This window comes from Lineus longissimus, chromosome 10 (genome assembly GCF_910592395.1).
Source record: "Lineus longissimus chromosome 10, tnLinLong1.2, whole genome shotgun sequence".
NCBI classification, from domain to species: Eukaryota; Metazoa; Nemertea; class Pilidiophora; order Heteronemertea; family Lineidae; genus Lineus; species Lineus longissimus.
The window spans coordinates 1,076,264-1,094,715 of record NC_088317.1 but is presented as its reverse complement, the minus strand read 5'-3'; the positions used below and the strand labels follow the sequence as shown (position 1 = coordinate 1,094,715).

At 43.4% G+C, this 18,452-nt stretch overlaps 3 protein-coding genes across 3 annotated transcripts; 2 read left to right on the top strand and 1 right to left on the bottom strand.

Annotated features, from left to right (window-relative positions):
• The first annotated feature begins 28 nt into the window (after nt 1–28).
• On the top strand, nt 29–5,308 carry LOC135494583 (mitochondrial intermediate peptidase-like). Its single transcript, XM_064782684.1, has 16 exons — nt 29–164; nt 488–623; nt 811–984; nt 1,182–1,270; nt 1,380–1,527; nt 1,729–1,847; nt 1,946–2,166; nt 2,392–2,501; nt 2,700–2,752; nt 2,852–3,005; nt 3,167–3,298; nt 3,424–3,645; nt 3,824–3,922; nt 4,257–4,513; nt 4,627–4,700; nt 5,037–5,308. Exons 2-16 carry the CDS (start codon nt 495–497, stop codon nt 5,111–5,113), a joined length of 2,058 nt encoding a protein of 685 aa, XP_064638754.1. The 5' UTR covers nt 29–164; nt 488–494; the 3' UTR covers nt 5,114–5,308.
• Nucleotides 5,309–5,878: 570 nt separating this feature from the next.
• LOC135494879 (coiled-coil domain-containing protein 39-like) lies at nt 5,879–11,897 on the bottom strand. Its single transcript, XM_064783187.1, has 12 exons — nt 11,717–11,897; nt 11,077–11,343; nt 10,521–10,901; nt 10,121–10,312; nt 9,272–9,868; nt 8,781–9,035; nt 8,515–8,654; nt 8,041–8,276; nt 7,626–7,804; nt 7,185–7,433; nt 6,850–7,015; nt 5,879–6,509 (listed from the first exon to the last, which is right to left on the bottom strand). Exons 1-12 carry the CDS (start codon nt 11,801–11,803, stop codon nt 6,433–6,435), a joined length of 2,826 nt encoding a protein of 941 aa, XP_064639257.1. The 5' UTR covers nt 11,804–11,897; the 3' UTR covers nt 5,879–6,432.
• A 3,484-nt stretch (nt 11,898–15,381) lies between these two features.
• Nucleotides 15,382–18,095, top strand: LOC135494923 (uncharacterized). The gene is made up of 5 exons (XM_064783259.1): nt 15,382–15,494; nt 15,822–15,889; nt 16,696–16,719; nt 17,010–17,162; nt 17,702–18,095. The coding sequence occupies exons 2-5, from the start codon at nt 15,829–15,831 to the stop codon at nt 17,983–17,985; spliced, it is 522 nt and encodes a 173-aa protein (XP_064639329.1). The 5' UTR covers nt 15,382–15,494; nt 15,822–15,828; the 3' UTR covers nt 17,986–18,095.
• The last annotated feature ends 357 nt before the right edge of the window (nt 18,096–18,452 follow it).

Sequence of the window (18,452 nt, the reverse complement as noted above, 5' to 3'; positions counted from 1 at the left end):
ATTTCGTAATAGCATCAAACTCAAAGAAAGAGGGCGCAAGTTTCAATATGGCTGCGCCCAGGAAAAATAAATTTTGCAAAAATATTTCAATTTTTTTCTGAAATTTACTCTTTTGATCAGCTGAATTGTGATTTCCTTACCTCATGAAGACTTAGAACATCAGGGTAATCATTCATAACATAGCTCTTCAAATGATTTGAATTGACAAGTGTCCCTTTCCTGAAAAATTTACACTTTACAGTAAACTGATGTCGGTGATGAACCCACGAACTGTCTTCAACCAACTAACTGTGACCTAGCTACATACTTAATGGCAAGAAATCCAAGTGCGGACTGAAGTGTAAAGGCAATGTCATGATATCCCCAAGCAAAGACTAGAAACCATCAGTATGTAGGCCTGCCTATGCCCCATGTAACATACTTTGTATGTAATGTCAGAAGCCGTCAATCATAACGAACATATCAATTCTATTCTGATTCTTTACAGATTTGAGATGAGGCTCCTAATGCAATTGACAGGGGCTCTTGGTCGACGATGTGTGACAACCTGGTCTCCCCTTGCAGCAACTTTCAATACCAAACCATTAAAGAATACTGCAAGAAATTTGGTAAAGCCAAGAGAGGTGAGGCCAACTCGCATTTAGGGAGTATTTAAATTGGAAACTCGTAGATTAACAGTGTGAGTCAAGGTAAAACAGCATGATGCAACAATGATCGCAGTTGGAACAACTAAGATGAATTCTGCTGATGTGGTTAATTTGGATGAGATCTTCCCACCATTCCTTTGATCCTTTTCTTTTTCTTTTCCAGGGCTTATTCAAAATCCCTCAGCTGAAGGAGTTCTCTGGTTTCTACCTCCTGCAAGAGTCTGCCACCGAACATGCTGAGAAGTTGATTGCAGAAGCGACCAGCCCCAATCGTAAGAGGAAGATGGTTCAGATCTTTGATGATTTATCAGATGTGTTGTGTCAGGTCGCGGACATGGTAGGTTTCATTCTTTAGGGACCAGGGCTTTTCAGAAAACTTAGAAATATGTAATATTCATTGATCGAATGGTCATGTCAGAATGCTTTATGTAATTGATCTGCTGGAAAGATCATCAAAGTCATTAAAATGTCAGTAAAAAATTGCAGCTGTTGAGAAATCTTTTCATGGGTAAAAACTCCTTTCGTTTTCTGTAGGCTGATTTTGTTCGGAGTGGTCACCCAGATCCTAACTATGCTCAGGCAGCTCAGGAAGCTTGTGCTAACATCAGTGGACTTGTAGAGAGGTGAGTTTCTGTTTTCTGTCTTCAGGTTTTTCTTTTTAAAGTACATGATATCACATGAAATTTTAAACCCAGAATTTGCTGAAGCAGGATGTATTTTCCTTTTGTTCAGGCTGAATACTAATGTGGATTTGTACAATGCCTTGAAACAAGTCCATGAAAATGGTGACGGAGTTCCGATGGACGACATCGACAAAAGGGTGACAAAGTTATTTCTGATTGACTTTGAACAAAGTGGAATTCACCTCGAACAGAAAAAGGTAGGAAAAATCTTTGCCATCATAAAGTGCATCAACCAGTCACAGAAAGACTAGGGCCCTCTAAATATTTGTTTAGTGCTCATGCAAGTACAAGTTTTGTTTTGTTTTGATTTTGACAGATAGCACACAAAATTCATTTAATTAGGTACAAAAGTTTGTAGAGTTCTTTTAGAAGACTGACCAGCCCAAATTTTCTTCCAGAGAGAACGGTATGTTGATCTGAATAACTCCATCTTGGAACTCGGCACGTTCTTTACCCAGGGTTGTCAGGCTCCAAACACAATGCCCAAGAAGTATCTGCCAGAACACCTACAGCATTGGTAAGTTCATTATTCATGTTGTGTTGGCCAGTTGACTTTTTTCCATGGCAGAAGCACAACGACTGAAAATTCTGAAACTTTTAACGTCTGTCTTTCAGTTTTAGCCTTGAGGGTGACAACGTGGTCATCAATTCGTTCTTCGCCGATCACCACAATGACCTGGTGCGAGAAGCTGCGTACAAGATCTTTCTTCATCCTCGCGACCACCAGAGTCATCTGTTAGACTCCTTGTTATCAGCCCGAGATCAACTTGCCAAGTTGGTGGGCTTCACGTCGTACTCTCACCGAGCTCAGAATAACACCGTGTTGGAGACCCCAGGTAAGAGAGACCAAATAACTACCACAATATAGAATATATCATTCTTTCTTTATAGGTTTGCTCACTTCTCTGCAGCGTTGAAGGTTTTTAGCCTGAAGATGTACTCCACTAAGTAGACTCTAAATTGAGTGAGGATCAGTGCACGAAAAACACTTGGACACTCTGTACAAGTCCATTGCAATGATTAGTACTCGTACTTGATACAGATGGAATCCTTTATTTCAGAAAATGTCATGCAGTTCCTGAAATTGCTGGCAGAAAATGTGAAAACATATGCAAAGATGGATCTGGACATCATCAAGGACATGAAGAAGAAGCATAATGGCAAGGTGGAGGTAGGTTCCATTTGGAGATAAAGCTGCACAAAGTATTGGTTCTAAATGCGTGTCAGACACCGATCTTATTGCTGGTTCTCAAGGGGACCGAAGCGGAATTAGGATAAGTTCTGATGCCTGTTCAGTTTGTGTTGGTATGTATTATCATCATCTCACATCGTGTGATAATGAAGTTCACAATTCTTGTTTTTGTTTCAGGATGTTTTCCCCTGGGATCCTCCATACTACACAGCGATGGCAAGACATGATAAGTAAGCTTTTGAAACCATTGTTTGCCTACTTCTTTGTTCTGACTGGATCACAAATCACTACTGTTATCTCTGTTCATCACCTTTCCCCTTTCTCTTCAGATGTGTGATGGACAGTGCTGAGTTGTCTCCCTATTTCTCTCTCGGTGCGTGCATGGAAGGCCTCAACTCTCTCTTCCTCAACCTGTTTGGTGTCAGTCTCATCTATGAGGACCCTGGCAGTGGAGAGGTCTGGCATCCCCTTGTGCATAAAGTGGTGAGTGAACTCCGATAGTTAACCACTAGTATGGTTTGTTCACCGTACATCCTAAGGTATTACCTTTCTCAAGTCTGACAGCTATTAAAAAACAATTAGAGGTTTCTAACTAACCTGAAATGTCCCCATTGCTGTTTCACTCTGTCATTATTTCAATTCAGTCTGTTGTTCACCAAACTGAAGGCCCGCTTGGTTACATCTACTGTGATTTCTTCGAGCGCACTGGGAAGATGGTTGTCGATTGTCACTACACGATACGAGGTGGGAGAGAACTGGCTAGCGGACAATACCAGGTTGGTGCAACCATATGCATTTCGTGATTCTTGGTAAATTTATTCTTATTAGAAAAAAGGATTGATGATGAATATAGGCATGAGTTCATATTCTGTCCTATTTTGATGCAATTTTGTCATTTCAGCTTCCCATTGTTGTCCTGAACCTCAACTTCCCCCCACCTTCCCTGACGATGCCATCTCTACTAACACCAGGAATGGTAGAGAATCTATTCCATGAGTTCGGCCACGCTATGCACTCGATGTTAGGACGGACGAAATATCAACATGTCACTGGGACAAGGTGCTCAACGGACTTTGCTGAGGTGCCATCTGTCTTGATGGAATACTTCGCTTCTGATCCAAGAGTTAGTATCCCTTTCTACTTTGAGAGTATTTCAGAACCAAAATAACCTGGTCAAAAATTAAACCAATTGTGATAAATTATCCGGGAGTGTTGATCGACTTGTCAGCTTCCATCGTCAGGACAAGGTATCAGGGTGTCTCTCTTTGACAATTCAAATACTTTGCAAAGTTTTTCTTCAGGTTCTCTCCACATTTGCGCGGCATTATAAGACTGGTGCCTTCCTGCCTCCAGAGATCTTAGAAAGCATGTGTTCCACCAAAAAGATGTTCATGGCTATTGTAAGTGATATTAAATCCCTCTGTGATATGGCTAATTGATTGGCTTTATTTTGGTAGAGTTTGGATGTTGAACTGCCTACCTAACCTGATCAGCTCTGTCTGCCAAAAGCTATCTGGTTAAATCCCTGTGACTGGTGTTTTGCACCACAACGCATGGTAAACTCATTCTGACTACAAGAAGGTATAGGTTGGAGCTTGACTGCCAAAGGCTCTATGAACTGATAGAGCATTTGTCAAGATGGAGTTCATCCTCATTAGTGATGCCACGCTGGCTTTGGTTGACTTTTAGGGGACTTTGAAGATATAAGCCATACTAATTTTGTCTTTCTTCCAGGAAAAACAGCTCCAGATTGTGTATTCGATGATGGATCTCCTCTACCACGGGGAACACCCACTTCACAGGGATACAACAGAGATTCTGCGTGATATTCAGAACCAGTATTACATTGTACCCCACGTTACTGGAACAGCTGCCCAGCTACGTTTCGGCCATCTTGTTGGCTACGGTGCAAAGTATTATTCGTATCTTCTCTCAAGAGCTGTAGCTTCCAGAATTTGGCATAAAATGTTTAAAGATGATCCTTTTAGCAGGTAAGCATTTGAAAATGTATAAACAATCACCACAAAGACTTCTGAACTAAAACTGTGTTTGACTGATGGGTGTTTAATCATTGTTGTCTATTGTTTACTTGTTGCCTTTTCAGAACGAGTGGAGACAAATACAGACACAAGTTACTGGCTCATGGAGGTGGCAAGCCACCCACTGAAATTATTGGCGGTAAGGAATGAAATGGAACTTCAGAAAACTTGTATAGTGCAAAACAATTTCAAGACCTTTTCGTTTTCTGCCTCATGAGGAGTGAAATAGACATCTAGATACAGAAATGTTGACCAATTCTTGCACACCCCATACAGTGGAGATTCCTCATGACCTTATTAGAGTGGTGTCCTGATCACACAAGACAACCACTGTGGAATATGCCAATTCCTGACCAAAATATAAAGTCTCTATGGAGGAATTGTCTAGCTGACGGAAGTGACCGCAAAACAGGTTCTCATTGGGATGTCGTACTTTTCCATTTTGATACTGACCTTGCTTTCTGTATCTTTCCAGATGTACTCAATGAGGAGCTTACGTTACAAAAACTAGTCGATTCGTTAGTTACAGAGGTGCGAGATGCTTACTCCTGATGGAAGGAGATAGACGGTTGTGTTGCCTGTGGTGGCATACGTGTCTGAAATGACTTGCTTGCTCAGTGTTATCAGTCGAGGACTCTTTGTGATACAGAACATGACAATTGTTTATGCAATCATGTGGTGATGCAAAATTAGTGTGAAGCATAAATTGTATTTTGCTGAAAACGTGTAAATAAATTTTTGATAAAAACCAGAGATTTTCTTGCTGGTTCATTTCTCTCAGGAATATGTTGTCCAGAATTGCTTGCTTGTTCGGAGATCAGAATAATCGATTGGGATGCAACAGTAGAACCTCACAGATTACAGACACCTGACTTAGAGATACCTTGTGAAAGCTTCACTGGAACCTGTTAGCAAGAGACACTAGTCCCATATAACCAGAATCTTGCTTGGATGTACATTTGGTTCTGGGCCAATGAGAACCTCTCATCCTGAGACGGGGTCCAATCTGTCACAGCTACACTTGTAGTTTCGTTATTGAGAGACGGGCATCAGCAATGTTGCCATCCAGACTTGAATTGAAAGTAGAGAGACATGCAAGACCAACCCGACTCTGCCGTTTGTATCTAGGCATGTATGGTGGGCCATGCTACAGTCAACCCCAAAGGACAGGGAGTCCTCAATCTAACTTGGTCACAATCGGTGCTTGGTCGTCTCGAGTTGTCATTGAAAATCTGCTATGTTCCAAGACTGGAGTTGGGTGTGCCTGTGCAGATGCTATATAAGTAGACAAACACTTCAAGAAACACTGAATTGGAATGTTTAGCTATGGTTTATTAGCATCCAACACTTCACAAGTATAAAACACTTTATACAACAATATACATCACTAAGCATAGTTCATATAATCCCCAACAGGGCCTAAAGTCAATATGGCTCCTGACCCAGTTTGCAGTAAGATCTCAACTTGCATCAGGCAGGAGGCATCCACACTGAAATAATCACAAATCACAGACATAGTTTCTATAATGGCCCATCATAGATGTTATCATGATTATCCTTCATCATAGATTCTAGGACGGAAACTTGCCTGTGCAGCCAAGAAGTGTCCAACACAAGCTGTCCTTGCCAACTCGGGGCCGGATTGAATCTCAAGTTTATGCAACGCATTGGAATATCTATCACAGTTGGCCACAAATGATAAAATTGCAATAGGACGGTTTGGAAGGAAAACAAACAAGCTTATCTTCTGGTCGGATGCAAATGGCTAGAACCTCAAAATATGGACGGTGATTCTTAAAACACTAATTTCACATAAGTCTTTTTTGTTATTTTTCATAGAGACAATTTCGATCTAACATGTGCCCCTCCCCCTATCGTCCACTCCTCTTGCTGCTGGCACGGCTTCTGACAGAGCTCTGGCTGCTACGGCTGCTGCCTGGTGGCGTCCCTGGAGAGCAAAGGAAGAAATCAGTCAAGACAGTTTTTATCTGAAGGGCTGGGGATTCACTTTACCACAACCAAAACCTCGCTAGGTCACAACAAGCAAAATTGAAAGGCCTGCTGGGCCTCTAGCTGGTAACTCTTTCAAAGATAAGGCTAATTCCAAGCTTTTCAGCAACTTTTATAAGTACAAAGAAGTCAGCAGGTCCTGTCAAATCAAACACTTCAAGACCTGGATAACTATGTTCTGACAATCTTGATCACTTCAGGAAATCTTTGCTGGTATGCCCTCTGAAGAACCATGCAAACCCTCCATGATCAAGTCAAACACAAATCCATGTACCTACCTCCTAAATCTGCACCAATATTGACTGGAGTAACACCACTGGCTGCTGAGATGGAGCTCTTAGGACTGGCCAGGCTGCTCCTCACTGAGGACAGGCTGCTTCTGGAACTGGATGGACGGGAACTGAACGGCACGGCTCCTGGGGCAGGCGGGGGTGGCAAGTTGGCCTGAAGAAGAGCGCTAGAGTAAAGTTTGCATGAGGTACAGCTAGACAGATCAGAGTCGGAATTGAACCAAATGTTGGGGATGCAACAAAACCTTGTCCCATCTACTGACAGTAAAAAGTCATTCCTATATCATTGTTGGTAGTTTTCACTTCATTAACTCACAACTTACCTGTGTGAAATAAAGCTGCACTGCCTGTGCGATGTCTGGATTCTGATGAGCCACCTCACCGATCTGTCTCATGACGCCCTTGTTGAACTCACGAAGTTCACGTAGCTCGAAGTCACGTTCCTCAGGCGTATCATTCTTCAACTTGGCAGCAGCGCGTACTTCCCGAGAGTATTTAGACAGCTGGCGGCCAACACGGTCCATCTTTGACTTCTGTTCATCAAGTTCTCTATTTAGCTGCAGGATTCGATTCTGAGGAAAGAAGAATTTTGAGTAGTTTGAGAATGTGTCAAAAGCAGAAAGGTGGAGGTGAAATTGTGAATCCAAACCTCAAGTTGGCTGACAGCTGCCACCAGTCACGACCAGCCTAAAAACGCTACAAGTTCTGATGATTGACGTGGTAGAGCACGATGTTAAAACTAGACAGGCGAGACATGTACAAACCTGTTTTTCTTCAATGATTTCCACATAGGCCTTCTCATCCCTGTTGAGGTTATCTAAGGTATGGCTCATGGTCTGCAGGTCCTCCTGACACTCCCTGATCTGTCGCCTCTTGTATTTATACTTATCCATCACTGCACGGAGCTGCTCATCCAGTTGCTGCTTCTCTTCCATCTCTTCACCTAAAAACATGAGTCAGAGATGGTTTGAGTAATTCCAATAACAGTTATAAGTTATGTTGAGATTTGGGGTGGGATTGGGAGTCGAGATGGTGCACAACCTCTATAGTTTCATGAACTTCACACCAGTCCATCAAGAGACAGACAATGAATGACAAAACCAGGTTGAATCCAGGCCGTACTGTGTGGTAGCCACAGACCACTAAGCCATGTATCTCCTCAAGAGACCATCAACCTACTTGTATCAGTGACTTTATTAAAGCTTTTCCTGTACTGCTCGTTACGACTGTTCATCAGCCTGAGGGTGTTTTCAAGGGCACGAATCTCCTTCTCTGCCTTGCGTATCTTAGCGTCTAGATCGTCTCCCTCCCTCTGCAGTTCCTCCTTCTCTTGCGCTGCCTTGATCACGTAGTACGCTTGTGATTTATCTTCTTCGCCCTCAGGGGGTGCCATTGCTACCATCAAGATTTCATACCTAAAATGGCAAGAGATTCAAATAAAACATGAGTCAGAGGTTTCATTATAAATAGTCTTGACAAAATATTCAAGATAAAGCTGGTTTTTGCAATTTGATACAAGATCCACCCATCCAATGAGGGCCACCCAAATACTCCATGGTGTGGCACTGATATGCAACTCAGTCATGGAACTCTGGATAAAAGCAGGACTAAGTGTCATCACAACATTTGAAAAGTCTTCAAACCAATACTCACCTCTTCCTCAGCTTGTCAATCTTTGAGATTCTCTCATGAAGCTCTGAGCTGATCTGTTGGCGTTCTGTGTCGGCTGCTCGAAGCTGGGCTGTCAGCATGTCTGTGTGGATATTGATTTCATGACGGCGTTCTTTCATGGCCTATGAACAGAAATGGAGACGATTACTAATGGTATTCATCACAGATGAGCTGCAGACATGGATGGAAAATTTTGTGACAGGTATCTCAAATTCTACAGACTCATATCTTAGTAAGAAGAAACTTACTGTCTCCAGTTGTAGTTTCCTCTTCTCCTGTGACATCACCTCATCGGCCCGGTTATTTAGATTATCACGCAATCTCTTCAACTCCAACTTGAGGATATTCTCATCCACCATGCGATCTTGCTTGCCATTGATCAGGCGCTTCAGTTCGCGTTGTGAGCTGTCGTTGTACAAGGTCAGCTCTTCAATCTTGGAGGTGAGATCTGCTTTTTCTTTACCGCTCTTTTCCAGATCACGTTTCACTCGTCGAATATCATCCTTGATAAGAAAAAGAGACATTGAAATGATGCAAGGAAGGAATGGCAAGAGTGGAGCCTGTTCTAGATCCTGTAGCATGTGACATAAAGACGTAACAAAGGAAATGGCATTTATATTACACTCTAAATTTGGTACATCCTCTGAATTTCTCAAGAACTAAGATGCTGACCTGGTCTTACACAAGGGGCCAGGGATCTATAGAAGTATTGCACAATGACTGACAACCACGTACTTACCTGAAGTCTCTTCAACTGAATATCTAGCAGAGCAAACGTGGAATTCTTTGAGTCGAGTTCCTCAGTGAGTTCGCGTATTTTGGCCTCGAGTTGGATCTTCTCCTCATTGGAGCGCTCACCCTGCATACGATTAATCCGTCTTTCCAACTGCTGGATGGCAAAATCCTGATTATAGATAATCTCCTGTTGCTTCAGGGAATCGTGATCAACTTTGGTGATCTTGGCGTTCAGGTTACGAATGGCGGCACGACTGCCTTGGATCTCTGCATTCATATTGGTCTCCTTGTTTCGAGAGTCATACAAATCCTGCGTCTTCCTGAACTGGATATCGTGCAGGCGCTTCAGATCGGTGTCGATTTCTTTTTGGATTTTCTCCTCCTCCAGTAGGATCTGTTCCATGGCCGCAGCCCGTTCCTCTGCGGTTAACTCTCCCTCGTTCGCCATTTTCAATTTCTCTATAAGTTTCTCCCTGATTTCCTGGGCCTGTTTTAGTTTCTGCGCTTTATCTTGTACCTCTCGTTTCAGTTGGGTTACAATAGCTCTGGTCGCTTCCAAATCGACTGCCGTTCGGTCGACCGTACGTTTCAGAGCATCAAGCTACAGGAAGAATAAAAGAGTTGTACGAATAGCATAATACACACATAATGGACTTGGGCTACCACTCAACCGACAACAGACCTTACAATGGAGTCTTTTTCAGACTAAAGAATGTTTCTAAATAATATTATTACAGGTGTAGTCTGTGCCAATCTTTTAAATTTGAAATTCTCACGGCAGCAAAAAAGTTCTGTAGACTGTAATTTTTCTTACAAGAGTCAGACTGAGCATCAGCTTCTTAAGAAAACGTACCTCATCTTGAAATTGAGACCTCGCCTCCTCAGCTTCTTTCCACTCAATCCTGATGCGGGCAGCAGTCCGTTCCGCCATCGAGATCTTCTTTTCAAAATCCTTGTTGTTATCGATCTCATCGTCTAAGAATTGCTGTTTCTCTTTTATCATATCTTCCCTCTTTCTGACATCTTCCTTGACATTTGCTAATTGCTGAAAAAAGCAAGGAAATTTTTCAAAATTTTGACAAAGCATAATCATAGCTGAAACGATTACCACTGATGATATATTAGACGACTTAATTCATTTGGAACAATCTTCAAGTATCTAGCAAATTATAGGCAACAAGGACACAGTAATTTCTTTTTTATAAGAGAAAATCAACTGACATTTTCCGCCAAAATCTACAATTCAATCTCACCAAAGCAAGCGCGTCCATCTCCTTGTCTCGTTTCTGCATCTGTTCAATGGTGTACTCCCACTGTTTAATCAGCTCCTGCCTTTCAGCGTGAGCACGACGGAATTCCTCAGCCGTTTTATCGAGTTCCAACTGAGCTGTCAGTGTGTTTGTCGTCTCGTGTTCCAGGCCGTGGTTCTTCTTCTGTGATTCTTCCGTCAGGTGTTCCATACGAAGAGATAATTCTTTAATTTTACCCTCGTCATGACGCGTATATTTTGCAAGCGTCATGGCGTCTTCGTCTTTTCGTGCGGACTCCTCGAGCCAAGCTTCCAAAGCCTGCTGGTCCCAGTTCATCTGTGATTTCATTTCCTCAAGACGTTGCGTCAGTTTGAAGATGTTATTCTGGAAAAGAGAATTATCAAGATTGAGCACAATTTCCTTTCCTTTCCTTCCCCAATATTTCAATGCCAAGAACCAAGACAATCATAATTTCGGAATACTAATCCATATTTTTCTCTCAAAAACCACTGTATCTCACTTGTCCTATACAAAGTTAAGTTTTTTGGGAAGGGCTCACCTCATATATATTCTTCTTCTCCTTGAGGTCTTCAAGATCCTTGGTTAGTCTCTGAATCTCTTGCTGAAGGCGGCCATCCTCTCGGTCCGCGATTTTAAACATGTGATCTTCAGTTTCAATTTCTTTCGTCCTGGCGCCGACTAGATTCTGTGTATGTTGTAGTTCTTGGCGAACATGTTTCAAATGCTCAATCATTGCGATGACGCGGTCCTCAATGTTACTGAGCTCATTCTGACTTGCAACAATCTCCCGCTGTTTTCTCTGGACCTGAGAGATTATGAAATATCAACAAGATAAGATACAAAATATACAAATAGGTTTATCTATCATTGACTCTTCACACGTCATGACCCTTCTCTTTAAGACTTTATCGTAGAAGTCATGTTACCTGTCCGTCAACTCATCTCATCCACCACACAAGAAGATTCTTGTCTCACGTTGAAGTTCAAATGACTGTAGTGTAGACACAAGTCAACGTAACTTCGTGCTATTCATGAATTTGCAATTTGAATTAAGCATGCCTCATTGCCATCAACCATGACAATGGCTGTGTGCCATGTGTAGGGCCAGACTAGCCTGCAGTGTATTGATAGAATCAAGAATGTCAATGCAGTTCAGCAAATCCAAAATGCAAACGTACCTCATCTTCAAGTTGCTTATTCTCGGCATTCGCCACGGGCATGGCGAAGCCTTCATCCCAGTCCATCTCACTGAGAATACTACTCATAATTTTTGCTTTCTTCTAAACGATCGGGGTTTTATTTCATGAATTATCGACAAAAAGTCCCGGCTCAAAAATGCAGAGCCCTGTCAAAACAACATGGATGATTTGCTTTGGCGACAGAGTTCCCGGATGTAAACAAATTTGTGGCCTGGTTGGGAATAAAATATGAAATGGAATACGTGCTCTCGGCGGAACGAAGCTGGCTACTGGGCGATGTCGAAAAGTGCCAGAAAACGTTGATTGATACTTTTCAAAACGTTTTTGTGGTCGCAACATCAATACGAACAACATGTTTGCTGATAGGATTTCATTCGACTTATCATCCTTTGAGGATTACAGAAAAATATTTTATGAGATCTTCGGTCTCGTTAGAGAGTTTTTCCCGAATGTACGCGATGACGACGTGCACCATTAACAGGACGTAACATCTATTTCAAAATGCGTTTCCAAAGTGATTGCATGAGGACAACCCATTTGTGTCGTATATCACTGGAAACGCCCGATTCCCCTGATTCTGACAGATGTTAAATCGGGCATTTTTTTTCTTTAAACAAATCATAAGCGTCGCATTTGCTCCTAGCTCTGTTCACCATCACAAATGGCAATATTGCCAATTGGGCCGGACAATCACGGAAAATCCCAATATTATACATTTTTTCCTGAATAATGCTTACAGTGACCATTCTCACATGAAAGACAGTTGCTTACGCTATACAAAAATCCCAAAAAAAATCGAGTGTCAACCATTGAACTTTTGAGATATGTTAAATTTTGCACAAATCAGCGAAAAACTCTTACACCAGTGGCAAGAGTTAGGGGCAACGCGCATAGGAATATTATGTGCGTATGGACGGTGGTCGAGGACAGTCTTTCATTTCAGAGACCGCCGTTGAGAGTCTGTCTTGACTTCTTCAGCACATAGCACAATGACAAAATACCCGCACTTATTTCGATGGGGCCTATATTTTGATTGATTGTCAGCCATCAAGAAGCTTTCATCATTCAATTTCACTTGCAATCAGCAATAGTATTGATCGATCGATTGATCACAGCCCCGCTGCAGTGCATATGGATCCAATTATTCCCATAGACTATCCCGTGGGTATTTGGGGATTGGGATGAATGGTACTTCCGAGACCTCTAGATAAGCGCAGCTGATATCATAATGATTGGTATAAGGTGGAACCAAACCCTAGACCTAACGTACGGTATCAAGAGATGGCTACGTCGAAATACTGGGCGACCCCCTTACGAAAATGATCAGGGATTAAATCGGAGTTTACCGTGTGCACCATGGTGAATATTTCATTAATGACCGTCACAATTCACCATGGTGAAGTGCTGACAGTTCACAATGGTGAATTGTGGATTTACCATGGTGAAAATGAGACACATTTTTCGTATGGGAAGAGACGGCTAGGTTGTGCATGTCTTCGGAAGCATAGTGAGATGATAGCTCGGACCAAGGGGCCTTCGTCCCTGCGGTATAGAAGAGACGGTCAGGTTGTACCTGTCTTCACAAGCATAATGAGATGATAGCTCAGACCAAGGGGCCTTGGTCTCTGCAGTATAGAAGAGAGGTCAGGTTGTACCTGTCTTCACAAAAATAGTGAGATGATAGCCCAGATCAAGGGACCTTCACTGGTTTCGGCGGTATAGAAGAGACGGTCAGGTTATACCTGTCTTCACAAGCAGGTGAGATGATAGCTCAGACCAAAGGGCATTGGTGCCTGCGGTCTTAGAGTAACCAGGAAGAGACGGCCAGATTGTACCCGACGTCTTCAGTCAAGTAAATGCCCTGGTGGCTGCGGCAAGAGGCGGCCAGGTTGTACCTGTCTTCACAAGCATACTGGTTTGATCAATACCTTATATACCGTTTCTACCAGCATTACTCCCATGGGTACGTCGTCTATACGTTTCATATAGTATTAATGGCCCACGGTAGAGGAGCTAGGGAGGAAAGACGTTTGTTTAAATTGACCAAAACCTTGTTTGACCGTCCTAAAAGACTGATACTCGGCGGTTGAGCTGAGAGGAAATTCTTTCGTTTGAATTGACCAGAACCTGGTATAAACTGTCCAAAAAGACTGATACAATATGGCAGGGAAACTGTCAGCACTTCACCATGGTGAATTGGGACGGTGAAATATTCACCATGGTGAGGATGGTCATCTCCGATTTCACCATGGTGAACGCTGAATTCACCATGTTTACTTCGGATTTCACGATGGTGAATCCCTGATCATTTTCGTTTGGGGGCCGGCAGGCTGGGCAGTTATGCCTAAGTTTCAGCAATGTCTTTATTGGTTGCCCTCTTCGCTTTTTTAATGGTTGTACCAGCGAAATGACAGAAATCAATCAGGCAATTTGCTTGTGAACAGATGCTCCTCCAGTTGCGACTTCCTAAACCTCGCTCTGCAACGGTAGCACTGTACTGCATCCTACATATGATTTAATTGGAAATAAGACCAGGGCACGGGAATGGGGTCTAGACCATTCAAATAAAACCTCCATACTCCTCTCATTCTATAAGCTTGTTGGGTGACTGTTCAGGTAGCAGGACAGGGAAAGGTAAGACCATTTTCATACATTCCTTTGCCGTTTTTCCCTATTTCAATTATAAGGAGCTCGAGACTGTATAGGGAAGCTGACAACAATGGCATACGCATAGAAGCTGGTGGCTTTGAATCTCAGGATCATGGCTGGATGGGGAGCCTAACGCATAAGCCCGCAACATTGTGGCATAACACAGCGAAAACCTTTCGGTGTTCATATCCAACAAACTGTTGATATTAGACTGATGTCCATCTTCATTGGATGTTCATTGGACAGTTATCTAGCACCATGACTATATCACCATTCTTTCCCATATAGCACGATACTCTTGTCTAACGCAATTGTCTAACACTCGGCATCTGGTAGGTTTCGGCTTCTGCCTTTTTATATTCGACCTTAAGACCTCACACGGAAGACACGGAGTGGACAATCCGTCGTGTTTCAACAGCTGTGTCTCATTGTGTCTGAGACATGCCCTGTCCAAAATCGGTGTGGGTGAATTTGCTTAAAGGTCATCCCCGTTCCTCTCAATTTGTTCTTTTGAGGACAAAATCACAACCAGAATCTCGGGGTGGAATCACTTTAAGCTGGTATCCCTTGTGTTGAATGGAAAATGCTACTCGCAAGGGCGTCTTCAGTTGGTCTGTCTGACTCCAGTCATTGGCGATCTCAAAAAGCGGGGTACAACCTATGACGGTGACTTTGCTTTAATCCCCATGAAAGGATCATTCGGCTTATTGGCAACATAATTACAACATGTTCTTTGCTGTAAAGATGTATTCTGATATATAATCTTGGAGTGTACTATCAACAAAATCTTTTTCTGCGTCTCGGCCTTCGAATGGACGGGAGACACACGATCTGTCGGGATGATTATTGGTGGAAAATCGATAATCAATTACAACAAATTGGTCCAAAATCAATCGATTGATCGATTGATTGGCCCTATAGTAGGTGCAATGCTTCGGCTAATGGGCACTCTTGTCCGTCACCACCTGGTCATCAATCATTAGCGACCACTAGGCCTAGCGAGGTGCGGCAGTCTAAAGCTTAGCTGCACCTTTATCACCGCACTAGGGCGCAGGATAGACAAAATAGTAAAGTTTACCCACTTAGGGTCAGAGCAAGGAACGAGAAGGTATGATTACAAAATGTTGTCTTTGTTGTCCGATATTTTGAGGCGTCGGAACTTTCGGCCGTGGTTCCTTGTCTATAGTTGAGTATGAGGTACATAGTTGATAAATGAGGCCTGGGGACGCACAAAAGTCGTCACTGGAATAACTCGTTTGCAGTTGAATCTCGAGATTTTGTCGGACTTGTGGCGAGATGTGTTTCCCAGACGCCGCAGTTCAAAAGAGCATGGAAGGTTGACAGAGGTTTCGGGTGCGCTTCACCCGGGGAGGTTCACTTGGACTGGCTCATCCTCTCATATCATATAAACCGTGACTAACATTTCTTGTTGCAGATACACGATGAAGACTTCGCTATTTCTCGCCGTATTCGGGGTCGTGGCTGGCCTGGCCTTCGCCGAAAGTAAGTATACATGACAACGATTCAACTACGATAACTGGCCCAACCTACTCACGAAATGGCTCCCCATGTCAAACAGTTGTGCGAGTTCACTAGAGCTTGCACTTTACATCATAAAACTAAAATATATATAGGCCTATATATATACACCGTCATCGGATGCCACGAGATGAGACGGCTGTGACCGTCTCATCTCTCTCACCATGTTGACAACTTGGCAGAGCAGCAAAGACTGATTCGGCCTGGCTGTGACCTCCTAATCTCTCTCACCATGTTGACAACTTGGCAGAGCAGCAAAGACTGATTTGGCCTGGCTGTGACCGTCTCATCTCTCTCACCTTGTCAACACTATCGAGCAGCCAGGACTGATTCGGCCTGGCTGAATGTCTCATCTCTCTCATCATGCTGTAAACACGGTGGAGCAGCCAGGACTGATTCGGCCTGGCTGTGACTTCCTCATCTCTCTCATCATGCTGTGAACACGGTGGAGCAGCCAGGACTGATTCGGCCTGGCTGTGAATGTCTCATCTCTCCCATCATGCTGTAAACACGGTGGAGCAGCCAGGACTGATTCGGCCTGGCTGTGAATGTCTCATCTCTCTCATCATGCTGTAAACACGGTGGAGCAGCCAGGACTGATTCGGCCTGGCTGTGAATGTCTCATCTCTCTCATCATGCTGTAAACACGGTGGAGCAGCCAGGACTGATTCGGCCTGGCTGTGAATGTCTCATCTCTCTCACCATGCTGACAACTTGGCAGAGCAGCCAACAAGAGTAGAGAATATAATGTTATCTTGTTTGTTTTTCAGCATCCATGAAGAAGGTCATGTCAGGTGGGTTTATATTTGCGATATTATTTTTGGACTAGCTTTCTTTATCCATACATGTGCCCCTTTTATTGTTCGTTATGGTAACCACGTTGAATGGGAGAAACACTAGAAGCAGACTCTTTTGACCAAATTGACACGATATTGCTCTCAAATTGGTCGGGAAAATCGACTTCATAGCTTGGAGCATGGCACACTTAGTGGAAGCCACGACAGCTCTTACACCCTGGAGAATGAGCTCTCCAAATTGCCGAGTACCATGGCAAACTAGATCATGAATGTTTTCCTATTTGCAGTGAACGCTAGGAGCGTGTTCCTGTACGCACGAGAGTGTGAGGACGAGAACCTGCACAAGACGTTCAAGGCAGGAGAGGTATGGAAGAGCAGGTGCATCATCTGGACATGCGCAGTCACCCCAGGTGGTGCCTTCAACATCCCCGTCAAGCTAGGTGAGTCATGCAGATCACCAACTCGGCGTTGTGCGTCAATACCGACGCACAACGCCAATAGATCTTGTCTTCAGACGTAGTCTAAAGTGGCTGTAAAGTCAGTCAGGAGCCGTTGTGCTGAGGTGGCAGCCGACTGTACTGAAATATACTCAAAGATTTAACCAGTTAGTCTGGCTCCTGACCGCTTTTACCAGTATCTGAACATGGACAACAAAGTTCATTTTTTCAATTTATATGGCCAAGGTGGTAGGGAAGTCTGCCCATGGATAGAGTGTCCCGGGGACAAAGGATTCCATTGCGCATCTCTGACGCATTGAAGATCTGGCGTCTCTGTAGAGTCTTACCTTAATCCATCACCATGCATTTAGGGGGAATATTTTCTGGGGGAACAATTTATCTGTTGTAAAATGACACATCCAGTCCCAAAATCTCTTTATTCGCTGTAAACAGATCAACTCAGCTGAAAACTTTTGAAAGCTTGCTCGGCAAATCGTACCACATTTATGCCTCAAAACTGATGATGAAAACTTGCTCTTCAGAATGCGAGACTCTGAAATTGGGCAAAAAGGGTAAAGAAGAGGCCGCCTGTGTGCCCGTGGGAAGCACCAACCTGACCATCCGACGAAACGGCAACAAATACAAGAACTGTGACTGCGTCTGGATGTTCAACCAGCTTCAGTACCATTGCCCTGTCGAAAAAGAGAGCCTTGTCGGGAAGAAGGCCCCAGGCAAGAAATCCGGAGGCAAGAAATCTCCTCCAAAGAAACCAGCATTCAAGAAACCCGCCGCACTAAAAAAGAAGGGCCCACCAAAGAAGGCATAAGTGCTCTGCCCAAGGACACAACTTGATCTTATAGTGTAAATATTTTTTACCACCGTGCGTGTTGTCTTCAGTGCTGTATCTTTCCTCGATTTGAATAAAATGAAAAAGTACACTTTTGTTTCTTTTCATTTATGATTTCAGAAATCAAGGAAGACAACTTGAAGGGTCATTTTGGCTCTTCGTTGTCCTTATATATTTTTGATAAAACTTCATTATGCTCCGTTACCTTGTACACTCCCAACTCAGTGGTGTCAATCACAACCTGGACTGTCCAGTGCCCCAAGAGAATTGCGCCTTTAATTGGCTGTGATGGGCATTCCATATCACAACCAGGCCAAATTGATGACGGATATCGCCGCAGTGACGCTCTTCTGGGTTATCTGTAGGAGTCTCTGCAAGGAGGAGTATCATGCCACCAGGGCCTGCTTGCTCAATTGATGTCAGCAGCAGGACAAGTCCTAATGCTA

Excerpts from the sequence above, each read along its gene's own strand:
- LOC135494583 (XM_064782684.1), top strand. The coding sequence starts at position 495 with ATGAGGCTCCTAATGCAATTGACAGGGGCTCTTGGTCGACGATGTGTG. Across the intron at positions 3,299-3,423 it reads TGGCTAGCGGACAATACCAG|CTTCCCATTGTTGTCCTGAA; the intron begins GTTGGTGCAACC and ends TTGTCATTTCAG. Across the intron at positions 3,646-3,823 it reads ACTTCGCTTCTGATCCAAGA|GTTCTCTCCACATTTGCGCG; the intron begins GTTAGTATCCCT and ends GTTTTTCTTCAG.
- LOC135494879 (XM_064783187.1), bottom strand. The coding sequence starts at position 11,803 with ATGAGTAGTATTCTCAGTGAGATGGACTGGGATGAAGGCTTCGCCATG. Across the intron at positions 10,902-11,076 it reads AGAAGAAGAATATATATGAG|AATAACATCTTCAAACTGAC; the intron begins GTGAGCCCTTCC and ends TCTCTTTTCCAG. Across the intron at positions 9,869-10,120 it reads GGTCTCAATTTCAAGATGAG|CTTGATGCTCTGAAACGTAC; the intron begins GTACGTTTTCTT and ends TTCTTCCTGTAG.
- LOC135494923 (XM_064783259.1), top strand. The coding sequence starts at position 15,829 with ATGAAGACTTCGCTATTTCTCGCCGTATTCGGGGTCGTGGCTGGCCTG. Across the intron at positions 16,720-17,009 it reads CATGAAGAAGGTCATGTCAG|TGAACGCTAGGAGCGTGTTC; the intron begins GTGGGTTTATAT and ends TCCTATTTGCAG. Across the intron at positions 17,163-17,701 it reads CAACATCCCCGTCAAGCTAG|AATGCGAGACTCTGAAATTG; the intron begins GTGAGTCATGCA and ends CTTGCTCTTCAG.